Genomic DNA, 27,553 nt, shown 5'->3' on the forward strand with positions numbered 1-27,553 from the left:
ATGAAAGTTCATCAGTAAAGTGTGAAAGCTCCACCTGGATGCATTAAGATGCAGCAGGCTTAGGCCTGATTGTTTTTATTTTCACTGGAGTTGAAGTTTATGCCTCTTATTATGTTTGTTTCCCTTTTCAAAGTGAACCATATGGGTTTTCTTGGGGCATTCTTGCTTTGCCTGTTGCCCTTGAGGATGGAGGACTTAGAGATTCAGACTCAGCACCATAGCAGCAGCCTGCAGAGAAATATCCAACTATGTACTAGAGCAAATAACTTTATTTTCAAAGCTTACAACTCACAGGGGTAACTACCCACTTCACCCACTATGTCTTTACCCATTACACACCAATATATATCTCCAACTTACCGCCAAAATATATTACATATTTTTGGAAATGATAAGGTTGAACTTCTTTGGGTAAAGTGACACATCTGCACAAAGAAAAATCAGGGTTAATTTAATATAACTTTAAACTGACAGAAGACATCTGATTCAAAAAACAAGTGTCTGTTCATCAGCACAGCTCTATTTCTCCATTTTAACAACCCAGCAGCAAAGGGAGTCTCATAATTTCCTTCCATATCACACGAGATGTAACTGCCAATATGTAGATTAGCTTCTGACTTAAACTGACTCTTCCGCTCAGGAGTGTTGGACTTTCTCCCCTCGCAAGACCAGCCAAAAAGGCCTATCAGTTAACTTCCCAGAACTGCTCTAAGGAAACTTTGCTTTTGCGCTCACGGAAGGTGCAATTTTCAGACGTGCCCTGTCTTGCAGATACATCTGGACTGCACCAGTCAAGGCATAGAGAAGAGAGAAGAGCTGTTTCTGTAAACTAATACACTGACAGAAGAACATGTCCTTGTTTTACCCTGAAGCAATTTTAATTCAGCGTGCTTCTTATAACTTACACCTGCACATCTTCCCTGCTAGATGTCAAGAACCTGACCTCCAAACCTAGCAATCTCTCCAGTGATCTCTCCCTGCAGACAGAGCCCTGGAGCCTGGGGGATGGCGCAGTCCCAGGTACACGATTCCAGCAGAGATAGGCTGAGAAGGGAAATGCACCTCCTGCGCTGTGCCTGGCAGCGCTGCCAGGAACTACCCAGCCCTGCCCTGGAGTGCACGCTGACTCAGAGTCCCAGCCGGGCTGACCCTGCCTGAAATCACTGCAATCCATGTGTTCACCGAACTGCCTCTCCAGAAGTCCACACAGAAACTCTCAAGAAGACCTATAACTGGACGAGAGTTCCCCCAAAGTTGCTCCTCATGCCTCAAGTGTCTCTAGTAAGCGGCTTTAAGTCTCTCCTTAGAAAAACAAGAGCACCGCCAGGGCTCCAGGGCACCCTTCCATCCTCTTTGTGTACAGGATGAAAAAAGGCCAGGGAAGGACATGAGGGAAGGAGAGGAAGAAGGAGAGGAACCCTAACTTACCACAGGTTTGGAACTCACGGCTGTCTGACCTCAGTGCCTAGCCCTATGGCCCAAGACCTTCCTAAATTCACTCCCTCATACTTCTCAACGTTTTCTGTTGTTAAAAAATAGCTGATCTCTTCCTATTCTTCCTTCAGTGAGGACACAGACTCTCTCCTTTACTGCTGCTTCACACGGTAAGAGCGGGTTGTACACGATGTCGGACACCTCGCAACACTTTGCTGCCGGTCAGAACAGCAGCTCGGCCTTGTGAGGAAGGTCTAAGCGAATGCAGCGAGAGAACTACCCCCCCATTACAATTCACAATGCTACAAACACGTGGAAAATCTCACACTAGCGAGAACCGCTTTCCCTGCTCCCACCCCGAGACTTCCGAGAGGATCCTCCCCACAACAGCAACCAATCCTGCCCTGAAAACCTTTCAGCCAGTACTTAACCTTGCACGGAGAGCGCTCCTGCCCCCTACAAGGTCCCCCCCGGGCAGGGAAACGTCCGCCCGCCCTCGCCCGCCGGAACCGCCTTCGGGCCTTCTCGCTGCCCGGGCGGGAGGGCAGACGTGGGCCGAGAAAGGCTCCGCCCGGGACCCCCCGCTGCCCCATTCATTCCCGGTGACCTCCAGGCGCCCGCCGGTACTCACCGCCGCGCTGGGGGCCGGGACCGGCGGGGTGCGGCAGGCGGGCCCCGGCGGGCGGAGGCGCGGCGGGCAGCCGAGCGGCGGCGCCCGGCGGGAAGAGGCGCCGCACCGCCACCACCAGCGCAAGGCCATGGTGTCCCCCTGCCCCGCCGGCACCGCCTTCCGGCACCGCCGCGACCCGGACGCGGAAGCCGGGAGCCGCCACCACCCTCCGGCGGGGGCGCCGGGAGGACATCCGAGCGGGGGGCCCTCACCTCACCTCCCGCCGCGCCCGCGGGGCGCCGAGCGCCGCTCAGGGCCCGGCCTGGGCCCCGCACCCGGCGCGGGGACAGGGCTTGGGACGCTGCCGCCCCTCACCGGGGATCCGGCTCCGCCGGCCGGCCTGGCGGGCGGGTGGGAGTGGCGGCCCGCCCGGCCCCGGCCCCATCGGGGCGGGGAGGGCGGTTCCCGCCAGAGTCGCGCTGTCCTTCCCGCTGGGAGAAGGTGCCAGCTGCCCCCCGACATCTCTGTGCAGAGATAGGAGAGAGGGGCCTTTGCTGAGGGGAGGGAGGCTTCGAGCCGGCTTCCGACCTGCCGCGGTGAAGTCGAGGTTTGGGGGACATGTGGTGGCCCCCCTGGATGGCCGCCTGGCTGGCGTGGGCCTGGGGGGCCGGGGCTGGGTGCCCGGCCCCGCTGGGCGCCTCCGGCGGGCTCTGCCAGGCGCCCCTCGGCCCCAACGCCTCGCACCCCGAGCCGGGGCACTGCCGGCGGCCCCGGGGGGCGGCGGACCTCCGCGCATGGCGCCTCTCCTCCGGCAGCCTCCGCGGTACGGCCCGCGCTGCGCCGCGGCTCGGGCGGGGGGTTGTACCGGCTACTGTAGCAGTGACCAAGTGAAGGCCTTATATACACAGCCAAGTACTTACTACTTTTAAAATTAAAACTAGATTGGCCATAAAGAGCTGCTTACCCGCCCCCCACCCCCCCGCCTTCTTTCGTATTAGTCGTTTATTGTAATGGTGGGACGTGTTCATGCAAAATTGATAACCTGACACCTGTTTTGAGGTACACAAAGCAGTATAAATCTCAGACATACAAAATTGCTTGCAGTAATAAAGATAATTTATATGATAACAAATAATTTCTTCGGGTGATGCAATTACTTGCAAGTATTAAGCAATAAACAGTGATAAATCTTGGGGCAGCAGGCTATAACAGGATTTGTCATTAGGAGGTATTGAGAAACGTGGCTAACAGCAAGTCTCCAGAGACCTTAGAATTTTTAGAAAATGGTGACTATGAGGGACTGGGATTTTATAATTAACATGGAATCGTAAGAAGGTTGCAAGCAAAAATCCATACAGATACTAAACCAAACAGTTTTAGTCCAATGTTTTAAAATTGCCTTCTGTTACCATGGATCAGGGCGCAGAGTAGGTCTGAAGGAAGTACGAAGCACATCTTTTGAGTACATATGTTATGCTACAGCAAGAACTGCATCGTCTGACCTTTTCATTCTCTGTTTGTGTTACTCAGAGAAGACTTCAAGCTGGTTTCTTAGGTTACGTGGTGATCATCACTGCATATGGACTGTATACCAGTTACTGGTGCGCAGTGTCTTACTCTGTTGCACTACATCATTCAGGTGTGGGGGTAGCTGAACCTTTCTGTCTCACGCAAGTATCTTTTAAGGTTGCACAGAACTGAGTGCAATATAAAACTGCCCTGAGACTGTTCTAATCACAGTTAAATGATTCTACTTAAAAATGTTTTAGATCTTAAAACTATCATGCCCTAGCAGTTTCTTTAACTGAAGAATTCAATCCTTCTTTTCAAAAATCCCAAACAGAATAAAATCCGGAATTCATTTGGGCTTGCTTTTCATGAAAGCTTAATATAGATTGTGGCAAAGAGTAGGGTTTTAATTGTTTCTGAAGTAATTTGATAGGATTTAAGAGGAAAGTTTTTAAGAATAAAATGAATAATTGTTTTTTCAAAAACATTTCTTGTCTGTTTCATGTTTACAGATTCTTTTCCAGTTGATGTGATCCAGGAAAACTATGTCCGTAATGTGAGAAACTGCATTTTTTCAATTGTCTATCCTACACCTTTTAAATCGAGAGTTCGTCTTGTAGCTGTTTCAGAGGTTGGCTATTATTTTTTTGTCCCTCTCTAATTAGTAGAGACTGTTGATGCATGTACTAAAATATATTTTAATATTGATATGCTGTTTATCGTGGAAGCATCTTATCAGTATATACTCGAAACAAATAGAACATTTAAGACATATTGTGAGAAGTCTTTTAATAACGAAATCTGTAGAGATAACATGTTCATTACCCCTGAAAATTTGATCATATTCAGGTACCATCTGTATTATGTTTTTCTCCAGGAAGTTCTTGAAAATATTTTGGATCTTGATAGATCTGTCAAAGGAACATCTGATTTTCTTCAGTTTGTCAGTGGTGGGAAAGTGATGCTTGGGTCAGTTCCATTGGCCCATAGGTATGGGGGTCATCAGGTAACTACGGCACTCGTTCTTCCAGGTGGGATTATGTAGGTCTTTTCATGTCAATTAAACCTTGGTAATGCCTGTAATATATGAACACTTAACATTTTGCCTGCATATTTGTTCTTCATAAGGGGCTGCAGATGGAAGAGAACTGTAATATTCTTTCACGGTACCATGTCTACTTTCTCTGCTTCTGTTTATGCTAGAAGCAAATTATCTTTTTAACTTCCATTAGCTGTGGAGTCTGCTTAGCACCCCTGCAGCCTGACAAGCTCTGATTCATGATAGGTGTTACCAACTCAGGGGAGTGAAGAAAGACAGAGACTCATTGCAATACCATGATTACTGCGTTAAGTTGCATTGAAACAGGTGAGATTAGTCAAGGAAAAGAATGGTAGAATTTGATTTGTAATTTCCAATTAAAAAAAAAAAATTACAAGCTTTGTCAGTTTAAAGGCTCATTATACAAAAGAGACAGGGCTGTAGCTGTACATCATAGCTGGAAGGTAGAGAAAAAAAATGGGGATTACTGGTGTTTTTCTGTGGTTTTCTGATTCATTACTGATGCAAGTGTGGAAATGCAGCTTTAGGGATAATGACTGCCTGAGCAACTGTGCTAGTACATTGTGTAGATCATAGAGAACCTACATGTAATTTGTACTGTTTCAAGTATAAGTGCTGTAAATGATGTAAGAAAATGATTTTAATTTTTGTCAGTTTGGTAGCTGGGCAGGTCAGCTGGGTGATGGAAGAGCCCACTTGGTCGGAGTATATACAAACAGGTATGCCTTCTTTTTAAGTGATTGGTTAAACTCTGTATTCTATTGGCTGATTCATGCATAGCCCGAGGTGTGCTGTTATGAAACCTAATGGTGTTTTTGCAGGCACGGTGAGAGGTGGGAACTACAGTTAAAAGGGTCAGGAAAGACCCCATACTCCAGGTAAGTGTAGTTAAACTATGTACACCGATACTGGATGTTTTCTGTTTGAAATGGTTTTGATTACATGACCTTTTCTTTATTTCTCTGGTCTCTATAGGAATGGTGATGGAAGAGCTGTGCTTCGCTCTTCCCTGAGAGAATTTTTGTGTAGTGAGGCCATGCACTATCTTGGAATTCCTACAAGCAGAGCTGCTAGGTATTTTTCTTTTCTTTTTCACAGCATCCTAATTTACAGGTAATTTTAGGTCTTGAGTTTCAGCGAGCATCAATAAGTAGGACAGTTAGTTTCCAAGAGGATAGATCTTTCTTTGCATATGTGTGCAATCAGAACAAAATATATCCCTCACTTTTGTCTTTGGAATGCTTTAAAGTACTACTCTGTTTAAATTGGATAGATACTGTGTACTGTCTGTGTCCTGGGGTAACAGCTGTTGCTCACTTGGAAGACTGTCTTAACTGAATTACCTTAATTTGAAATCCGGTTCATTTTGTAAAGAAAGAAAAAAGTAGAAGTTAGGTTGAGTGATTATATCTGACACTAACTTCCTTCTCCAGCTTTTCTGATACTGCAATCAAGATTTTCTTCTCTTTAAAAAATAAAATTGTTCTCTCCCTTGTTGCTCACCAAAAGACTTGGAAAAACAAGAGGACTAGATTCCTGCCCTGTAAATAATAGTGCCTTTAGTGTATGTGGATAATCAGTGAGTCTGTTAATACATTCTACATGGTTAATAAGTGAGTCTTTCATTACACTAACGTTAAGCATTTGGATGATTTTTTCTAGAATCAGGCCAAGTAGGAAAATGTTGAAAGTGGCTATTTCTGTGTTGTCATAGTCACCTAGTTGCAGTTTTTTAAGATCGGTGGGGAAAATTGTCAGATGAATAGATAGTAATACTGGAGGCAGTACTAAATGTAGGTAACTGTTCTCAATTCCTTATTTGTTCAAACACCTCTTGAACAGACAGGGAGATTTCATAAAAAAATAATTTAAAACTAATTCTGTTTGAACCAAGGATATATTCACTCATTTGGGTGATTTTCTCAGAATAAAAAAACCTGAATTTTTCAGATGATTGTGTTTAAAATGTCAAGTTCGTTTTGTGTTCCAAGTATTCTCATGTCTACTCCAGCATTTCAGGCTTTAAAGAAAGTAAAATGTTTTGCAGAAAAGGCCTGTACTCAGCTGACACGTGGCTAAAGTGTCTGCATTTGCAAAGTGTCTGCAAATCTCTCTAGCATTAACTATCACATTTGCTCTGTTGAAGTGCTGTGTTTTTAAATGACATTTTTGATAGTTTATTCGCTGACTTCACCTTGAGACCATTTGCTTTGGGTTGTTAACACAAAACTTTAAATCTGTCTGAGTATCAGCAGGAAGGCATCTGGCAAGGTTATAACCTTTCTTTGCTGTCGTCTCAAGAAATTGTTCAGTGCAAAAGCGATATGAAATTTCTCTTTAACTGTGCACAAATTCTACTGAGTACACAGTGTGCTTTAGTTCTCTGCTGTCAAATTGGTTAAAGGCCTGGCTCTCTTAACTGTTGTACAAGCTCTCCAGACTGTTTTTAAGACTTGACTTGGAAAAAACCCAGCTGATATCCATATTTTTTCCCAATGGGGAGCTGTTGTGCTGAGGCTGGTGGGATGCACTTACAGAGGTCTTGTCAAGTCTTGGCGGAAGCATGGGGAAATGCCTTACGGCTTATTACAGAACACCCAGCAGGTTGGTTTGCTCTATTAATTTTAAGTGCTGTGTTCCCAATGGGGTGCTACAGTTTATGACTGTACTGCCAGATAAAGAACACTTCTTCATATGGTACCATTTTAGTCAAATACTGTGACTACAAATGAGCAGTGATATGCATTAGGTAAAAAAAAAAATGAGCCAATATACATAGTTTTCGGAGTGGCCCTTACTTGCAAAACAGCAAGCAGAGCACTTCAGAGTGTAAATTGCAGCCCTTCAACTGGAGCTGGGGGCAGAGAGGGATATAATACGTCTGTCCTTCTGTGAGTGCTGTTCCAGCTTCTCTGGTGTAAGAGCAATTTCAGTTCTCCGTTTCCTGTGGTTGAGTGTACATCTGGTCTCCTGCTGCCTTTTCTCAAGTAATGGTACTTACCAACTACAGAGACCATTTGGAAATTATTTTTGTAGTGAGAATGTATGTATCTTTATATAGCTGTTCAGCTATCTGGCCAGCTCTTAAGTGGTGCATGTCCATTAACTTGTATTAGTAACTAACCAAATGTTGATGCCCCCATGGATTTTTTTTTTTGGTCAGTAATAAGAGAAGTGCTTGTATTCTGCAGGAATTTTGCAGAGAACCTGTTAAAAGTTATATAGTCAAAAAGAAACAACTCTTCTGGTAGAGGTCTGTCCAAAACAGTAAAATCTAGTAGCATTATTATTATGTCTCCTGCCCACTACTGCTCTGATTAACACAATATTTTGTTAGTATCTGGGGTTCATTCGCTGTTTTTGAAAATTTTTCTTTTTCTTGAAGGGTTAAGATTTTCTTCTATCTCATTTATGTCAGCATTTTTTGTACGTAATCCTACAGACATACCAATCATAAATGATTGTTTCCAAAAGAGGTTTTTTTGAAAAAAATTCCTAATGTTGCTTGTTTCGGTACAGCTCCAGTAACAGCAGCAGACTGATTTCTAGACGCTTTTTTCCTCCTAGAACAATTCTTTGTTCTTTGCAGTCAACAGAGAACATTCAGTTTGGATAGCTACTAGATACCTTCAGAAATACCAAACATTGTCATCATCATCATTTATTTTCAAAGCCACAGTTACTGTTGCAAACTGCACTGTATAAGAATTAAGATTCCTTTTCATGATTTTTTTTTGTGCATATATGTGTTTATATGTATACCCTACATTTTTGGTTCAGCTAAATTATTTCTAAAATTTTGATGCTAAAGTATGTAAAACAAGACTCTAGTGTACTCTCAGAATTTCAGACTTGGAGTTGGTTTAATTCTGTGATTGTCTTTAGTCATATTTATGAGTGGAATATTAGGTTTGCCTCTTGTTCTTTTCTGTGTACCTCCAAGGAAGGTTTGGTTCTGTCTTCCGTGCAGTCTTTGACTACCTAATAGATAGCACCTGTAAGTAGCCACATTACATTTCAAATAGCATGCCACCCAACTATTTGGAATCATAGAATGATTTGGGTTGGAAGGGGCATTGGAGGGTCATCCAGTCCCACCCCCCTGCCATAAGCAGGGACATCTTCAACTAGATCAGGCTGCTGAGAGCCCTCTCCAGCCTGACCTTGAATGTTCCCAGGGATGGGGCATCTACCACCTAAGATTGTTTTTAAAAATCCAAGTACAAGTAGCAGTGAAGAAGAAAGGGATAATTATAATGTATTTTAAAGCTATGACTTATTTTCTGTGTTGATACTATTTGAAGAGCTCCTGATTGCTAAATGTCCCAGATCTGTCCCCGAAGTTCCTGAGACAACAGTTTTGACACATGTAAAAGGGTAACTTCCATCTGATGCAACAGTTTGGTTGCTAATTTCTTTGTCCTTCTAATTTTGCTGTTGTTCTCAGGGAAATTATGACTTATTTACTGTTATCATCACACTAAGCAAGAAAAGGTTCTATAAGTATGTCAGTAGCAAAAGAAAGTCCAGGGAGAGTCTCCATCCCCTGCTAGATGCAGGAGGCAATTTGGTAACAAGTGATGAGGAGAAGGCTGATGTGCTTAATGCCTTTTTTGCATCAGTCTTCAATAGCAAGGTTAGTTGTATTGATGAAATCCAGCCTCCACAGCCAGAATACAGAGACTGGGAGAACGACCCCCCTGCAATCCAGGAAACAGTCAGTGACATGCTGCATCACACAGACACACACAAGTCTATGGGACCAGATGGGATACACCTGAGAGTGCTGAAGGAGCTGGCTGGGGTGCTCGCCAAGCTGCTTTCCATCATTTACCAGCAGTCCTGGCTGACCGGGGAGGTCCCGACAGATTGGAAATTGGCCAAAGTGACACCCATATATAAGAAGGGTCAGAAGGATGATCTAGGAACTTACAGGCCTGTCAGCTTGACTTCGGTGCCCAGGAAGCTGATGGAGCAGCTCATCCTAAACACCATCATGTAACACATGAGGGACAACCAGATGCTCAGGCCCAGTCAGCATGGGTTTATGAAAGGCAGGTCCTGCCTGACAAACCTGATCTCCTATGACAGAGCGACCTGCTTATTGGATGAGGGAAAGGCTGTGGATGTAATTTACCTTGACTTTAGCAAGGCTTTTGACACCGTTTCCCACAGCATTCTCCTGGCAAAAATGACTGCTCGAGGTTTGGACAATCGCACACTTTGCTGGGTAAAAAACTGGCTGGACGACCGGGCCCAGAGAGTTGTGGTGAACGGAGTTAAATCCAGTTGGCGGCCGGTCACAGGTGGTGTCCCACAGGGCTCGGTTTTGGGGCCACTCCTGTTTAACATCTTTATTGATGATCTAGACGAGGGGATCGAGTGCACCCTCAGTCAGTTTGCAGATGACACCAAGTTGGGTGGGAGTGTTGATCTGCTTGAGGGTAGGGAGGCTCTGCAGAGAGACCTGGACAGGCTGGAGCCATGGGCTGAGGCCAACTGGAGGAGTTTCCATAAGGCCAAATGCCGAGGACTGCCCTTGGGCCACAACAACCCCCAGCAGCGCTACAGGCTTGGGGAGGAGTGGCTGGAGAGCTGCCAGTCAGAGAGGGACCTGGGGGGGTTGATTGATAGCCGGCTGAACAGGAACCAGCAGTGTGCCCAGGTGGCCAAGAAGGCCAATGGCATCCTGGCTTGTGTCAGCAATAGCATGGCCAGCAGGGACAGGGAAGGGATCTGACCCCTGTACTCGGCACTGGTGAGGCCGCACCTTGATAACTGTGTTCAGTTTTGGGCCCCTCGCTACAAAAAGGACATTGAATGACTTGAGCGTGTCCAGAGAAGGGCAATGAAGCTGGTCAAGGGTCTGGAACACATGTCCTATGAGCAGCAGCTGAGGGAACTGGGGGTGTTTAGTCTGGAGAAGAGGAGGCTGAGGGGAGACCTCATCGCCCTCTACAGCTCCCTGAAAGGAGGCTGCAGAGAGCTGGGGACGAGTGTCTTTAGCCTAGTAGCAAGCAACAGGACAAGAGGGAATGGCCTCAAGTTGCGCCAGGGAAAGTTCTGACTAGATATTAGGAAGCATTTCTTTCCAGAAGGGGTTGTTAGGCATTGGAATGGGCTGCCCAGGGAGGTGGTGGAGTCCCCATCCCTGGAGGTGTTCAAGAGTAGGGTCGATTTAGAGCTTAAGGATATGCTGTAGGTGGGAACTGTGCTAGGCGAGCGGTTGGACTGGATGATCTCCAGGGTCCTTTCCAACCTAGATGATTCTGTGATTCTGTGTAAGTAGTCACTGAGGTTCTAAATGAATGTAACACCCTCCCCAAGAACAGTGTAAGTGATGGAAATTGGACAACACTATATAAATGCAAAATAAATGCATCTTGCTAATGAATCTTGGTAAGCCTGGTCTTACTGTTTGCCTTGTAAATACAAAGCTATGCCAGCAAAAAGATCTTTCTTTTTATAAAATAAATAAAATTAATAAAATATGACTTGATCTTCATTGTAAATTATTTTTCCTGAGATAACTTTTTAATGTTCATTTCTTGTTTGTTACAGCTTAGTTGTAAGTGATGATGATGTGTGGAGAGATCAGTTTTACCATGGAGATATTAAGAAAGAAAGAGGTAATGAACGCATTTGAAAATAATGTTGTAACACTAATGTAATTTTCTATTGCAAAAATAAATTTGAATGTCATATATGTGTAATAAAAAGTGCTAAATAGACTTAATTTCATTTACCAAGATAGAAAACCTCTCCTGAGAAAATCAGTCTGAAACATATATTAGTTAAAGAAATTAAGCCCTATGAACAGGTCTGCTATGATTCTGGCATATATGTTGTAGGGGGGTAGTTTTTATTTTCACTTGCCATTACAAAAACGATATTGAAAAACTGGGGAACCTTTCCGTTGTTCCAACAACAATGCCAGGATGGTGGGAAACGTTACTGTGGTTGTGCCACAGATGATGCTACATCATCTACACCTGCTTTAAAAAAGAATGGGATGGCACAGCACGGGGAAAAAAATCTATTTATGTTGGTATTTTCTTTGTTGCTAGCATCGCTGTGGAGTAATTCTGTTATTACTCCAGAGTACTGGAATTTTGCCTGTGTTTGCTGGTATAGCAAATCAAGTTTTGTCATTAAAATGTATGTGTAGTAGAGTAATATACAGATTCATCTGCTATGTGTTGAGCACACTTACAAAAATACCAGTTTAACTATGCATATTTAAATTCTGTGTATATAGAAACAACACATGACAGCTTTTACTATGGAACTTTTTATTTTGCTGATACTCTGTTTACATTTAAACACATGTCTGTATTTAAGGTGCAATAGTGCTGCGTCTTGCCAAATCATGGTTTCGTATAGGATCCTTAGAAATCTTAGCGCATTCTGGGGAACTGGACTTACAAAGGTTTGAATTTAATCTTCATAGTAACTGTCTTAGTCTTCTTGACAATCAAATATATATTAGAATGCATATATGCAGTTGGAATATAGGCATAAATTAGTTAGAAAGGAAAATTGTGTAATTTGGGAAGATAACCTGCTGTCTTTATACCAGCTTACAAAGGATGTAGCCTCATAAGGGTAAAACCCCTTAGATGTTTTGGAAGGCCTGGATCTTACAAAATGAGAAAGGTTTTATAGCTGAAATGGTTCTGGTGATTAAGTTCTAGGGATGAGTTTTTTGTCTGTCAGTTGTCTGTGAAGCTAGATTAACAGAAATATGAAATAAATTACAAGCATAAGTATGTTGTGTAAAGTATGCTCTCTAGAAACATGCAGAACCAGAGAAGTATACTAGGTAAGAAATTATTGCAGTTTTAAGTCTCTTAGCAATGTTAATTTGTGTGTCAAGTAATCAGCATGACAGATTTTTAGGTCTGCTGTAAATATTTAAAAGTTAGTAATTTCTCCTTAGGAGCAATAGAAATTGTTCTGGAGTGTGTAAAAACAAGCAAGAGTTTATAGCAGTAGTTGTACATTGTAGTAACTGATAATTCAATTTAATTTCCCACATTGCTCTATGCTGTCTTTCCTTTTTTTTTTTTTTTCTTTAAATCTTACAGCAGATTTTAGTTGTAGAGCTGAAAGACAATTAAGGAACTGATTTTAAGTTTTGTTTTGGGTTTTTTTGGTTAAAGTATTTATGACCCATTGGATTTAAGGAGCACATAAAGATCACTTGAACTCATTCAAAATAGATGACTGCTTCCTGTCTGTTTTGGAGGGGTCCTCAGAAAGAGTGGCCAAGAGCAGGCCAAGGCTGGTGTGACTGTCTGCTTTTGTGTCTCCTCTGAGAAGGTCCTCCTGAAAGAGGATGTCCTGGAGTAACAAGCTGAAATTCAGAGGCAATAGGTTAGACACCCATCTAAGGTCAGGTTGCTAGATACTCGGATAAAATCATCACAGTTTGAGGAGAGTCAGTGATTTGCTCCAACAACCTGATAGGAAGGTAAAATCTAGATATTTGTGCACGCAGCTGCACAACCCTTGCCCAGGTCGGGCCCTTGCCCAGGCTGCGTAGTTTCCTGTGCCAGCAGCACTGGCTGGCTCTGACCACAAGAGGGTCCTACAGAGAGCACTTAAATGTACTAAACGCCAGCTGCTCTACTTTAAAGCTTTAGGTCCGCAAAGATATGCGCCTGATAGGCGCTGCGCTTTTCAGTGCATTCATCCCAATTTCCTGAGCCTGTCTTGTAGGACTATGCAGCACTGTTATGGGAATAGCCAGATACTGTGGCAAGTAACCCTACTTTGTAAGAATTCAGCCGTAAAATTTTCTTTGTGAGGATGCTGATGGAGAATTATTCCTTGTAATCATATACTGCTTTTTCTGGATACACAAACTTTTTTTTTTTCCCCCTAAAAAATTGCTCTTACTGCATGTGAAACCAGATCCTGGTGTGCTTTGGAAGTTTAACACGTGGGAATAATTTTAACTCTACATGGCAGTCTCCAGTTATATTTATAACTGGAACCTTAGGTTTTATCTCTAAGCGTTTGGAAGGCCTTAATCCAAGACTCATTGGAATAAGTAGACTGAGTTTTCTAATAACTGTTTGCAGCAAGCTGTCAGTCAGCATTTAGCTGTTTGAAAACAAGAATTTCGAATTATCAGTTCTGAAAGTGCCAGTTTTGTTTAAAGAATTCTGCCTCTCCTATTACAGAAGATTGCTAGACTTCATCATTCGGGAACATTTTCCATCAATAGCCATGAATGATTCAAATAGATATCTGGTAAGTCTTTTCTAAGTTATTTTCTACAAGAATGTGAACAGAAATTATATAAAGCTTTTCAAATTTTCAAGTTTTAAAAGGTTTTAAAATTTGAAGTAAGCTTCCAGATTTTATTAGCAAAAGTTTGTTAATTCTCTTCAGTAAAAATCTGCTTCTTGGCGGTTTTTTTCCTCAAAGTCAGATATGAACATTCTTCACCACTTTTCATTATGGAAATGTTTATTGGGAAGCTTCCATTTTTCTGTTATTTTTTGTTCTCTTACTGCTCAGATTTTAAGTGAGCGGTGGTCATGAAGTGATGGATTATGCTTTTTCTAGTATAAATGTAGTGTATATAGTATACACACTATAAACAAAGTCTTCGTTTCTTTTTTTGACTTTCAAATTTCTTTTAGGGCATCTATATGTACTTACTGAATTTAATTCAGTCTTTGCTGAGTAAGATTATTGTGCAGTTACATCATTTTGAATGTGAATAAAAAGTCCTGACAGAAGGAGATACACATTTAAAAATAGAATGCATGACATATTTCTAAAGTGAGTCAAATGTTTATGATATTTATTGTATTCTATATTTTTGATCCAGAGGACTTGAAGTAAAAGATGTGTTTGATTTTAGGAATTTTTCTCTACAGTCGTATCAGAGACTGCAAATCTGATTGCATTGTGGATGTCTGTGGGGTTTGCACACGGTAAGCTGCAGTAGATGGCACTGGCTTTAGAGGAGTGACTCTTTGTAGTCATATACTCAAAGATAGCTTTTGTCACTTCGTTCTTCAGTTCTCCTCATGTCTTTGCCTACAGCACTATCTGTTATGCATTAATATACAAGGTTTTTTGTAACAGAGTTAGGAGGTCTTTCTGATCTTTCAGAGCATGCTTGTATCTGACAGAAGCGAGAATAGAGGAGCAAGAATTCTCAGAACTGTTGTAATAGTTTGATGTACAAAGACCATCTATTGATTTCATATATGAGTTTAATTGCTCTGAATTTGATGCATCTACATAAAAACCTGGACTTTTATAGTGTATAGGATGCAGTGCTGTCCACCTTTGTTTCAGATTTATATTATGAACAATAAAATGGCAGCGCCTTGCTAATACAGGACCCAGTCAACTTGCAAGGAAGCAGCTAATTATCACTTTGCAAGATGCTGTTTAATACGGTATAGCACTGAAAACAAAAGGAAACAGTGCCACCTAGGTATGGAAACCAGATGCAAGATAGTGTATCAAACAGTTTCTCATTTTCATACTTAAAATGCATGCCAGGTCAAGAGTAAGAGAAAGTTTTATTTTCCAGAGTCTGACTTCTTCAAGATACCTGCTCCAAGTTCTCTAGATTCAGTGGATCTGTTTTACAGCAAATTTTCTGGAGACTACAGGGTTCAAGTGGAATTTTAACTTTTGTTTCACCTTGTTTAATTGCAGGTGTGTGCAATACAGATAACTTCAGTTTATTATCCATAACAATAGATTATGGTCCATTTGGATTTATGGACTCCTATGACCCAAGTGAGTGTAGCACCTCTTTTTAAATACAATTTTTTACTTAAAATGAATTATTTATATTAATTTATATAGTTTGTGTGCATGAAAACTCCTAACATTATAAGCAGAAAAATCCCAAGTATGTGTATTGTTTGAAGAGTTTTAGGGAAAAAAATTATATCAGAGGCCAGTTTTATGATACACTATACAGGTTGCACTTCAGGTGCTAAAAGTCTTGTTAATGAAATATTACTATTAAACCCAGTGGAACTTCATCAGTTGAATAGATGCTACAACAGAAACCTGGAAGACTAAAAAATGTGTATTGTTGTAAGCAACCAAAAGCAAAAGTGGTATACAGTGTCTTAACATGCATCATGCTCTAGCTTTATAGTCACAGCAGCTAAATGTGTTGGAAGAAAAGAAATCAAACCTACTCAGTCATGGCAACCTTTCTTTGAAAGTATGAACTCAGTCTGGGATTGATAGATATAGGTCCAGTATGTACATAAATAAATGCGTATTATTAGATTATTGTTTGGAGGCTGCATCTGAGTAAGCTTCAGAACCAGCAGTGGTTATCTCACTATCTGTTTCTGTAAGACTGCAGCCTCAAATCAAGGAAATGTCATCAGAATAAATGTTATATTGATTCTGTAGTATTGAAAAAACAGGGCTTTACTGGTTTTAGATCTTTTTCTATATGGTGAGTTGACCCCAGTCAGCAATTAAGGACCCACCAGCCACTCATTCACTCCCCCATGTTGCAGGTTGGGGAGAGAATTGGAAGAGCAAAGATGAGCAAAAGCTCATGAGTCAAGATACATTTAAATAAGTTAAATAAGTGAAGGGGAAAAAAAAGGGAGGGGGAACACACATGACACCAACAAGCAATGCAAAGGCAATCACTCATCACCTCCCACCACCAGACTGGTGCCCAGTCAGTCCCCAGGCAACAAGTGCCTTGGAAAAACTACCCCTAGTTTTTATTGCTAAGCGTGGTGTTATGTGGTGTGGAATATCCCTTTGGCCAGTTGGGGTCAGCTGTCCCAGCTGCGTCCCCTCCAGCCCCTTGCCCATCCCCAGCCTACTTGCTGGGATTGCAGAATGAGAACAGAGAAGACCTTGATGCTGTGCAAGCATTGCTTAGCAATAGCTAAAACATTGGTGTGTCATCAACACTGTTTTAGTCACAAGTCTAAAACACAGCACCATACAGGCTGCTGTGAAGAAAATTAACTCTGTCCCAGCCAGAGCCAGTACACCCTGGAACCAGATAAAATGCTTTAGGGTTAAAATTCAGGTTTGAACCAATCACCAGATCTGACAGATGTGTCACAGGTCTCCTACTTAACACTCTATTTGTTATTAATGTCCTCTGAGGACTCAGGCAATGCTGTGTGCATTGATCATCTTATCTGCATTTGATCTGAGCAAGGGGTTCATACTGCATCCATTCAGAGACTGGTGCTGGAGATATGCATACATTTTACTTCTGGATACCAGTAACTTATGTAGCAGATGTTATCTCCCAAATGATGGCTTTGCATACTGGAACATGTTAGCCCTAATTTTTATGTGAATACATAAGCTTGCTTTATGTACAAGTGAAATAAATCTTGATCAAGTGGTCAATTTATTTAAATAGATGTTTATACATGTTGCTTTTCAAAAAATTCTTGCAAATTCTGGCTCTGGTTGCACAGTTGTTTGCTTACTTTGTGTGCTAAATAGTAGCACTGTATGTAGGAAAAGCATAGAACAAGGCATTATTTTTACTGTAAAAATGATCTTTTTCTCATTAAACATCTGAATTTATTTTGTAACTTGAAGTAGGAAAATGTCATTTGTGACATGTGGGAACTCATCTGTGAAAGATGTGTTCTTTAGATTTGCAAATAATAGATCTTGAGTTAATCCACTGTAAATAGGTGTCCTTGTGATCTGTTTTTAAATATTTAGTAACTTTAGGGCTTTTATTAGTTTACTGTGTAAGTATAAAAATGAATACGGTTCAGTATTTTAACATTGATTGTTTATTGTAATTGTTGTGGAAAAGTAATGTTTTGTTTGAAACAGATTTTGTTCCAAACACATCTGATGATGAAAAGAGGTATAAAATAGGAAACCAGGCAAATGTTGGACTGTTTAATCTGAGCAAGCTGTTACAAGCTCTAAAACCTTTACTGGATTCCAGGCAAAAGCAGCTGTAAGTAATCCTTAAAATGTCTTAACGCTTAAAAGAGCTAGTGAGATGGGAGACCCTCTAATCACTATATGCATAGGAAAGAAAAGGATTGGCTTTAAGTGGAAATTGAGTCTGAATTAATGATCGGCCTGAATAAGATGGAGGGAAGGGAGAAAGGATTTAATTGGTCATAACAGCAAAATCCGACTGGAAGGCGGTCCTAGATGTGTGGTCCATTCATTCTCGTTTCCCTAAGGTTCCTTTCCCATTGCCTATGGTTTTCTATTCTAAGCTTGTCCAGCTTGTTCTTTAAGATACTTACTTATGAAGACCCTACATCCTTCTGAAGTAATAAGGTAGTATTTTAATACCCTATTGTAAAGATTACTAATATGAATCTTCTTTTGTGTGGTTTAAACTCATGACTTCTTACTCAGTATGAAAAGGAAGAACATTGTGGTTTATTTCTTTGCAGCAGATGTTTATGCATTTGAAGCGTGTTAAAATGTTCCCCCTCAGTCTTTTTCGCACTACAGGTCCTAGCTGATTCAGAATATTAATGTGAGATATCAGACAGAAGAAGTTTTCATTGTTTACTGTACAGTAGGATTGTACCCACAGTAGTATTGTAGTTCCAGCGAATTTGACATTTCTTTTGTTTTTGCAGAGCTTCCCAGATTTTGGAGGGATACGGTGAGCACTATTACAGCCGGTATGCAGTTCCAGAACTCAAACCTTGTAGTCACAAAACTATAAATTATGTTATGTGACAAGTTCCTTATTTTGTTACTATTTTCAGTTTCACAGAACTATTCAAAACAAAACTGGGTTTTCTTGGGGAGAGTGAGGATGACAGCTATTTGATTGCTTTCCTACTAAAAGTAAGTTTGCTTTGCTAATTTTGTTGGCAAGCATCTCAACTGATACCCCATACATTTAAAAACTCTGATAGAAGTATCTTTTTTCGCTAGCTTATGGAAGATACAAAGGCTGATTTTACAATGACATTTCGACATCTCAGTGAAATTACTGAAGATGAGCTAAAGGAGCTCCATATTCCTGAGGTATTAATTAATACGAGCATCCAGTTTTAGGAATACTTAATATAAAATGAGTAAATCAGGTTGGACATAACCCTGGTGTAATAGAGATGTCTTGAGCCATGATTTGCCTGGGAAATGTGTCATTGTAGCATTATTAAGGGACAGGGAGACTAATATATGTGTGTTATGTTACCACCTCATGTTAAGCCTGTGTCTAGTACATTAATGAAGAGTGCTGAAGTAAAATCTTCAGCCTCTGGTACACGTCCACTGTGAGTAGTTATAAATATTCATACGCAGGTGGGAATGTGATTTTCTTTGCATTTAAGATGGGTCTGCTGGAAAGAACTTTCTTTCCTCCCTGCCCTTTTTTTATTTGTTTTGCTTAAAAACATACCTTCTGATAGTATTTCATGAGACACAAATGAAGTTGGACAGGGCTCATAAGTAAAATTTCAACCTTGGGTTGATCACACTATTCCTAACATGGGTCTACCAGGTGACCTAAACATCTGCTCTCAGGCCCATCAGCTTGTCTCGGGATCTAATGACAAGTAATTTTGCTTAAAGCACAGGAATAAATTTAGTCATTGTGTCCTGCTCAGCCTGCTATCCCATCCTGCGTTGCTGCTAACTCAGCCTAAACTTATTCTTCAGGACCAGGGATAATCATTAAAAAGATGAGAGTATTAAAAGAGATAAACTTCTTACCTGGATATAGTGCAATTTTAGAAATATGGCTGAAATGTTTTAACTCATTTTTATACTCAGATCTGGTTTTCGTATTTTTTTGACTCCCTTTTAAAAAAAAAAAAACACCACACGTGATCAAAACTGTGTTTTGTTCTTGCTTTTAATTTCCCTCACTTAACTTTTCCTCATTTTTTCTTGTATATCTGCTGTTTACCTGCTTTTATCTGTATCCATTTCTTTCTTACCTGTTCTTACACTGAAGTTCGGGGTTTTTTTGTCTGTGAGCTTTGGCTACTTTCTCTCAACTGAGCAGTATGAAACAGCTGTTAGCTCAGTGTAGTCAGCCAGGGAAGTCTAGTTTGTGGTTGATGTTCAACACTGGAAGCAGTAACCCGAAGCTGTTGTTTCTCTCTGTTTGCCTTTTCCAAGTTCTGTCTCCTCTCCATTCTTTCTCTCCTACTGTCTCTATTCTTCTTTGTCTTCTCCATCCTTGTAGCCGTAAGTTTCATTTTTTCTCCACACCTTATCTTTCTTTATCAATACATTTTCCTTATTCCACAATTTTGGAAAAAAAAAGTCTCTACAAACCAATCCGGTCCATGTACAAAACTCAGAAGAGAGTAAAACCTGTAGTTATGTAGCCTAAGAAATAAAATAGGTCAGACAGTAAGCTAAGAAAAAAATAGGGGTGAAGTGTTGGAGGTGTTTAGATAGAATTTGCCATAGCAGAGATGGATTAATATAGATGTAACATGCTAACCGAGAGAATTAAATTAAATACAGAGGAGAAGATATTAGTAGAATTGTTGGAGAGAAAATTCTTTGAAGCGTCATCATGTTTCCCTCTTACTTTTTTAGTATTTCTTTGCTTACTTAGAATTTTGTTCCTGTTAAGCAAAAACCAGATTACCCACTATTAACCGTTTCTTTCTCTTTAGGAGTTCTGGGCTCTCCAGGATCTGGCTAAACACAAGTTATTTTCAGAATGGGTTACTATGTACCTCTTGAGATTAAATCAGTAAGTCTGATGCAGTTTGAAGTGTAAAAATAACACCAAGTGTGTGTTTGCCAGAAGCAGGCCACTGTAATGTGCAATGATTTTCCATAATCTTTAGCGGGTCTGGTAAACTGTCCCAAACACAGTTTCATGTATCTTTTTTGTCTTTATGGCTCTAGATTTTGCTAGATTCCATAATAATTACTATTGTAGTTTTATTTTACACACAGGTACATAAAAATAACATGGGAAGCGTGGTCTGTATTTGTTGTCTTTCATTGAGCAACTGATCATATTTCTCCGGTTAATAATTTTTGTTAAAAAAACAGTCCTACAGATTCAGTCCAAGAACCCAAAAGTCAGGCTTTGCAAATACATAGGAATGAACAGTGTTTTATTACTAGGAATACGTATATTTTTTACTATGTAATAATATGGCTTTAGGATGACAGGAGATGGAAGTTGAACAATTGTGAATACACAGACTGGAAACCACTAGTTTTGCATAGATAGGGACATGCATGTTAGAACTTCCTACCAATTCTTTTGTCTTAAATCAATAAAGAATGTAACCTGGTTTTCTTAGTCAAATATGGTATGTATGGCTGATAGGAAAGAAAAGAAGTACATATCAGGTACCTGGAAATTTTAGTCAGTAAATACAATTCTTAGAGGAAAAAAATCAATATAAGATACAAACCTTACAAGAAAGTGTGAAGTTTTTTCCAAGTCTAATCACTCTTAGATTTATACCTGCTTCTACTGAACACAAAAGCAGAACACAATGATTTTAACAAAAGTCAAATAAAATATTTCTAAAAATAAATAACCCTCCTTAGCTAAAGCACTTTCCTTTTTCTTCTTTTTGTTTGTTTTTCATGTATAGTAACAAGGGTGATTCAGATACTAAGAGAAGAACAAGAATGACAAGTGAGTAAAACAATGCAAAGGAATCGTATGCTTGGAGATGGCAACTATCTATTTACATAGGTTTCTTTAGTGTTAATTATTTTGCCTTTTGAGGAGAACTAAGATGTACTGTTTTTCTCAAGAGGAGAAACTCTCATTACACTGCTGCAAATCTTGCAATACTATACATTCATGGTAGCTGTCTCTGGTTTTACCCACTCCTGTGATTAGATTCTAGCCACCTGTGTATGGCTAGACCTGTGAATGTATATGTACTTTTTGCATAAGCTAAATGACCAAGTTCATTGGCTACACTTGAGGCTCACTTCCTCCTTAGGGATCCTCCCTTTCCCCTCAAAAAAAAAAAAAAAAAAATCCTTAACTCAACTGTCTGCATTTATGAAGAAATTGGTCTGGCCCAAACTCCTTCTATTGTGAATACAGTCATATCAATTGACTGTTGAGGCCCGAGAGTGTGAGATCATGGAAGTGCACAGCATCTACTAGTCCAAGTTGCTCTTCTCTAGATTCTGCTGGTTTGGAATGACAGAGCACATGTCTGTTCATATTTTGGGCAATTGTGAGAGATGCCCTTCCTCTTCTGCTGTATCTGCCTTTCCTGAGCGCAAGCAACATATTTTCCTTGATCGGTACTTACTTCCTTTAGCAGTCTGTGAGTGTGTTGGTTTGTGTTGCTCAGAACAACACTGTTCTCCAATGATGAGCCTTTGTTAACATCAGGAAAGATTCTGGTAGGCATCCTGTACTGGCTCAATGGGCTGAGATTTGTCTGAGTGTTCAAATATGTCCATATCCTTTCTACATGTTATACAGAATTCAGGTTTCTGAGAAGCGACTGCTATTTTTTTAAATGTACCTGGAGAAAAAAACCTCACTTACCAGTGAAAGGACTATCTAGTCATGAAAGTCAAAGGAAGGTACTTTGATTCTCCAAGTTATTCTAAATATGAACTGGTAGAGATACTGCATTTAGCTGTCTATCACAGCAGATAGGAAATTATAAGAATTATTCAGGGAGATGTTTTTTGGATCTGCAGTAAGCTGTGGTAAATTTGTGAAATTTGCCTATAAAAGACAATGAGCAACTGAAAATCTATGGTCAAAAGGGAATGAAGGAAATGCAAGATCTGATCAAATTCTGCACAGAGGTATTATAAGCTTCAGTGTTACACTGCTGTACAGTGTTTTATTCTCATTTCTAATGTAGAATTAGAATTCTGTAGAAAGGCTGTACTCTTTTGTTAGGTATTGATTGGCCACATTCTTCAAAAGCTTCAATTGATTTAGTAGGAAATGGCAGGAGGTAACACTGACTTTCAGTAATAAGATAGTAAAAACTACATAGGAGACAGTTTCTTATCACATGGACCTTCATGTTTGCATCCACATTTCTAACCAAGGCTCTATCCATTCTTAAGAACACTTCTTACAATTTTACATGTATTTTTAGAAAGTTCATACAAAAACAGTTACCAAGAAGAAAGGTTTGTTTTATTATTTGTATTTTGGTAGGGTAGGTTTCAACTGCGGGAATCTGAGGCTCTTAGCTCAGCTACTGTTTTGAGGTTTCAATCTCCCATTTTCCTCAGCTAAAATTTAATGCTGAAAACTGTCTAAACACACTTCTTATATTTCTGTGTTTTTTGAATTTGCTTTTAGAGAAAATTATGACATTGTGAGTTTTTATTCCAAATCAGAAAGGATCCTAGTTGGTGGATGATCTTCTGCAAACCAGCATCATGTTCTTCCACATGCACCTCAGAGGATCTTACAGTACAGGAGACAGACAAAACAAGGGAAAAAGTTTTGCCTTCAGGATCACACTTGTGCTAGTGGTCTGTTTTGGTAGCAGTCTAAAACTTGATATGCAAAGATGAAGTTAGTTAAGTTTTCTTCCATGTAATCAGTTACCACTCTATATTCATACAGCAGAGGTGCTGAAATTTGTAACAGGCTACTGATGTTAATTTGTTATTGTTTTAATTAAAATTTAATTTTCCTTTTAAAATCAACAAATCTTGTTACATTTTTGCTAGCTGCTCCATGTTACAGTGTGACTGAAGTTTCTTAGTTTTTCTTGTTGTTGTCTTTTACATCTGTGTATTTAAATAGATCTCTTAGATGCCCCTTGTGGTCTCTTTAAATATTTTTTTTGTTTGTTTAAGTATTTGCGTGTAACAGCTGTCCCTTGTCAGCACACCTTGCAGCAGAAATCTGGCTCAACTCAGTCAACTGTGCATTTTCATCCAGCATTTCATGTTAAAGACAAAAGTCATGGCTCTCTAGATTTTTTAGATGGGTTGGTAAATCCCACTAAATTTTGTATTACTGTCTTTAATACTGACTGACCTTGACTAGATTGCCATTAACATCTCATTATTCATCACCTTTCTCTCATCACTAGTAAGTGTAAAATATCTCACTCCTCAAAGTACATTACCTTGAAGCATTTGATCACTTACTATTTTTTTCTCAATTTAGTTTTTAGTTCTTAGTAGCACTTTATCTTGTACTGCCTAAATTTTGTTCCTTAGGAGCTGATCAAAAAGTTTTGACAATCCGAATCCCAATACAAGTCTATAATTGTATTTCTTTACGAAAGAAACAAGTAAAAAAAAAAAATGTAGACCAGATCATAAAATGCTCATAAGCGCACAAAATTTCTTCTGCTTTGTCCTTTTCTTATCTGTCTTGTCGTGTTCTTTCATAATTATCTTGTCAGTTGTGTTAATTACAGATATTTTTAACACCACTGTGAAACCTGTCAATTTGCAATTGTTAAGAATGTATTTATGGGACAAATATTCTCCTGCTAATATGAGTCATGGTTTTAATGTGAATTATCATTTTTTAATGAGTCATATGTTAACTTCTCCACCTTCAAAATATTCTTTTTATATTGTTATCACACTTTACTATTGAAAACCCATTTACTGAATTAAATCAAATATTTGGCCAGAGCAAATTATTTTTCCAAGTGCAAAACCACTACTTTTGTAGCAGTTTAGGGCAGGGTGTTGTTATAACTGTGTAGAGGTTATCAGGGTTCCAAATAGCTAGTTATATTTATTGGATTTTGTTTGATGTATGTAAGTAAGTATGTACAGAACAGCAGTAATCTGAAAAAGAAGAATGTCTGCATCTCAGTCTTTGTTCTCCTGAATGTTGTGCCAGAATGTTGTTCGATTAACTGGACAGTTTTTATAAAGGAGGGAGTGGCAGTGCCACCTGAGATGCTTCTGCTTTCAGCCCATATTCTGATTTATAACAGAGCTTCACCTTGTCTCTTCTGGCAGGAACATGAGTGGTCAGAGTTCAGCACTTAGAGCAGAGTGGTTACTGTGTCCTTTACTTGTCTAAATAACATAAAGACCCTTGGTGCAGTGCTGCTGTATGTCAAATCTCGTGGCTTAAAACGGCAATCATTCAGTTCCAGACATAAAGAATGTAATTGTATTGTGATACATAAAATAGTCATGCAGGTGTTGTTCCACTGATTATATAGCTTCGGTAAATTCTAGTTTGTTAGCTGGTTAAATGGTGCTCATTAGAATAAGTGCTTATTACAGAGAAGCCTGCTCACTGCACTAGGCATTAATTCTGTATCGTGAGCTATTAAATGTGAATAAAATCCTGCAATTGTCTGACTGCAGAACCTTAGGAGGAGCCAATCATAGTGTTTCTCAAAGACATCAATTGTCTTGGTAGCCAGCTAAGATAGATAAACAAGTTATGTTTGCATAAACAAGTTATGTTTGCAAGCTGAAGAAACAGTACAAGGAGATTGCAAGAACACAGTGAATTGGGAAATGGAAATAGATTAAGTTTAATCCCTTTATCCAAAACATTGTTTCTGATCATCCCCCTCCTAATATAATTTATTATTTGTAAGTAAAATAACATCATAGCTAATTGATTGGAGGAATTGAGTGTAGGGAAATTGAGGACGGTGATTCTGATGAATTTGGAATCAAATGAATTTTGCTTTCTCTAATACCCTCTTTCAAATATGCTGTATATACAAGAATATTTTATAAAGCTACAGGATTTTTGAAACAAATATATAAAATATGAGGTTTGAACTAACATTTATTTATATAAAACCTACTGGGACATCAGTGGAAAGTGAAGGAACAGATGAGTTTGTGTATGTCCATAAATCACAGACTTTTGGTTCCAACTCTGAGGGTGATAATGTGTCTGGTATCACTGATTAATTTCTTCAGGTAATATCAGCTACTGATTTTGGGGAAAATATGCAGACCAATGTCAAGATATACAATGCAAGCTTGAAATGTTTGTTACAATTAATCTGTAATATTGTTTTGATCATTAATTAAAGGGAAGACTTTCTGAAGTAGAATCCTAGGCTTTAATTGCAGAGCAAAAGTTAAGAGTTGTATTGATGTTATCTGCTAAAAATCAGTAATAAAAGTCATGTGTGCTTATGAGACTCACCATGCAGTGTGACAGAACTCCTTTTCTAAGTTGTTAGTTGCTGGTCTGTAAGATACAGCCTGGGGTACTAATTCAGCAGTTTAATTTGCAATGTCTGTACAATCTCCCTAGCGCTAATCAGACACAGTCAGCCTGGAACGTGCCAGAGAAGCTGTGTAGCTGTCATGGGTGTTTCCAAGAAGATAGAGCAGGCAGTTGTGGAAAAAAACCTGTGGAACCCACCAGGAAACTAAATGGAATGGCAAAGTTGAAAAAGTAGTTTCTAAAAAATACAGCTGAAATCCAACATTAAAGGCTTTTATGGCCAAACTTTTGATGTATGATATAGAAGAAGGAATATCTAAGTACATATACTTCAATGAATATCTCAGTAATTCCTTTTTACATTAAATAATATTCATTTTTATGATCTCCAGGAATGTACTGACAACATTTAAATATGCTTTCCAAAAATGTATCAGGAACCTAGGCCGTGGTAAACTAATCATTGAAAAGTCTGCTGGTGTTCCTAACAGGCAATACTTTGTGTATCAATATGATGTTCTATACTGTTCTGATTTTTGTCTGGCGCTTTCACCTTACTGATGCAAGCTTAAAAAAATCCTTTTAGCAGCTTATAAAAATAATTAATTTCTTTTTTATGCATTTTTTTCCTTGATCTGCAAATTAAACATTCTTGATGATTTCAATGACACGTTTAAATGATTGTGTTTTGCTTTTGTTGAATATGTCTAACTAAATTTAAGACTACTTACTTTTGGTTTCAGCTGTTAACCCTAGATACATACTTAGGAATTGGATGGCAGAATCAGCAGTGCAAAAAGCTCATTTGAATGATTTCTCAGAGGTAAAATTATTTCTTTCTTTCTTGACGTATTTATTAATCATTGGCATAATCGTTAATGGAAGAGTTGTTGCATTTACACTTTGAACCTGTATTACTCTTTGACCAACACTGCACTGTCTTAATACCAATTACTATTAAAAATATTAATAAAACTATGAATAGTATTAATTATAACATAAATAGTAATGAGTGTATTAATAGTAGTACTAATAGTAGTAAGCAACTCATGGACTAGTTTCTGGAGCCAGGAGGGTGCATAATACGAAGTGGCAAAGACTTCTCTTGTTTGAAGGAAAACATTCTGTATAAAAACTTACCCATTTTAATTGCTTCTAGGTTCATCTCCTACAGCAGATTTTACAACATCCCTTCCAGAAACAGCAGGCTGCAGAGAAAGCAGGCTACTCCCTGCGGCCCCCAGCTTGGGCCAAGGATCTTAAAGTAAGCTGTTCATCCTGAGGGAAATTCGAACAAGCAAGAACACTGATCAAGGTCAAAGCTCAGGCCTTCAGATAGGATTAATGGATCAAGCCACAGGAGCTTCTCTCCTTATACTTTGTGGACTGGAATTTGCTGCTCTGCAAGGTCTTGACTTAATTTATAAAGCCTAAAGATTAAAGACCCCTATGTATGGTTACATCAGCAAATTATATTGGCATTTATAACTCTACCTTTCATATTCAGTTGTGCATTAATTTGAGTCCCAGTATTTAAGTTCTGCCACACTGTCACACTTAACGTCTCAGAATTCATGGCTGATCAGGTGGGTTTCAATATTTTAATGGCTGGTCAGTTTAAAATCCATCTAAGTGAGTTTTAATTATACATTATTTTAATTAATGTTCTCCTTGCTGTTACACACTGTTCAAATATAATTGTAGGCTGAAGACATAAATGTTCTTAAGTCTTTTGCAGAGTTGGAACAGAGGATCACTTTACACTTGGATCTGGCCACCTTTCCTCTTTTTGACCTTGTTTTGTCCCATTAAACTGCCAACAAACATTAAAGGAAATTCAATTTAAATAGTGAGAAAA

General features: G+C 39.6%; 2 protein-coding genes across 8 annotated transcripts in view; one reads left to right on the top strand and one right to left on the bottom strand.

The window, feature by feature from the left end:
- Positions 1 to 2,416, bottom strand: part of PDSS1 (decaprenyl diphosphate synthase subunit 1) — a 26,174-nt gene extending 23,758 nt beyond the window's left edge. Inside the window, exons 1-2 of one of the 4 annotated variants that reach the window (XM_074900103.1) lie at positions 2,066 to 2,254; positions 361 to 425 (exon numbers count right to left, since the gene is read on the bottom strand). In XM_074900103.1, coding sequence (XP_074756204.1) covers positions 361 to 425; positions 2,066 to 2,194 — 194 coding nt within the window. In that variant the 5' untranslated portion in view covers positions 2,195 to 2,254. Of the gene's footprint in view, positions 1 to 360; positions 426 to 2,065; positions 2,259 to 2,316 lie in introns of those variants that run through there. The other 3 variants (XM_074900105.1, XM_074900102.1, XM_074900104.1) reach the window with 3 other exon arrangements.
- On the top strand, positions 2,414 to 27,553 carry LOC141957885 (protein nucleotidyltransferase YdiU-like). Of its 4 annotated transcripts, XM_074900098.1 has the most exons (20): positions 2,414 to 2,867; positions 3,575 to 3,691; positions 4,066 to 4,184; positions 4,431 to 4,559; positions 5,268 to 5,332; positions 5,435 to 5,491; positions 5,589 to 5,687; positions 11,175 to 11,242; positions 11,955 to 12,042; positions 13,802 to 13,871; positions 14,491 to 14,563; positions 15,303 to 15,386; positions 17,442 to 17,571; positions 18,218 to 18,262; positions 18,350 to 18,431; positions 18,522 to 18,614; positions 20,225 to 20,304; positions 21,170 to 21,213; positions 26,439 to 26,518; positions 26,855 to 27,553. In XM_074900098.1, exons 1-20 carry the CDS (start codon positions 2,663 to 2,665, stop codon positions 26,975 to 26,977), a joined length of 1,851 nt encoding a protein of 616 aa, XP_074756199.1. In that variant the 5' UTR covers positions 2,414 to 2,662; the 3' UTR covers positions 26,978 to 27,553. The 4 variants fall into 4 exon arrangements, 3 of the variants coding, with proteins under 3 accessions (XP_074756199.1, XP_074756200.1, XP_074756202.1); XM_074900099.1 differs by lacking the exon at positions 3,575 to 3,691; XM_074900101.1 differs by having other exon boundaries at positions 2,763 to 3,645.

Source organism: Athene noctua, chromosome 2 (genome assembly GCF_965140245.1).
Source record: "Athene noctua chromosome 2, bAthNoc1.hap1.1, whole genome shotgun sequence".
NCBI classification, from domain to species: Eukaryota; Metazoa; Chordata; class Aves; order Strigiformes; family Strigidae; genus Athene; species Athene noctua.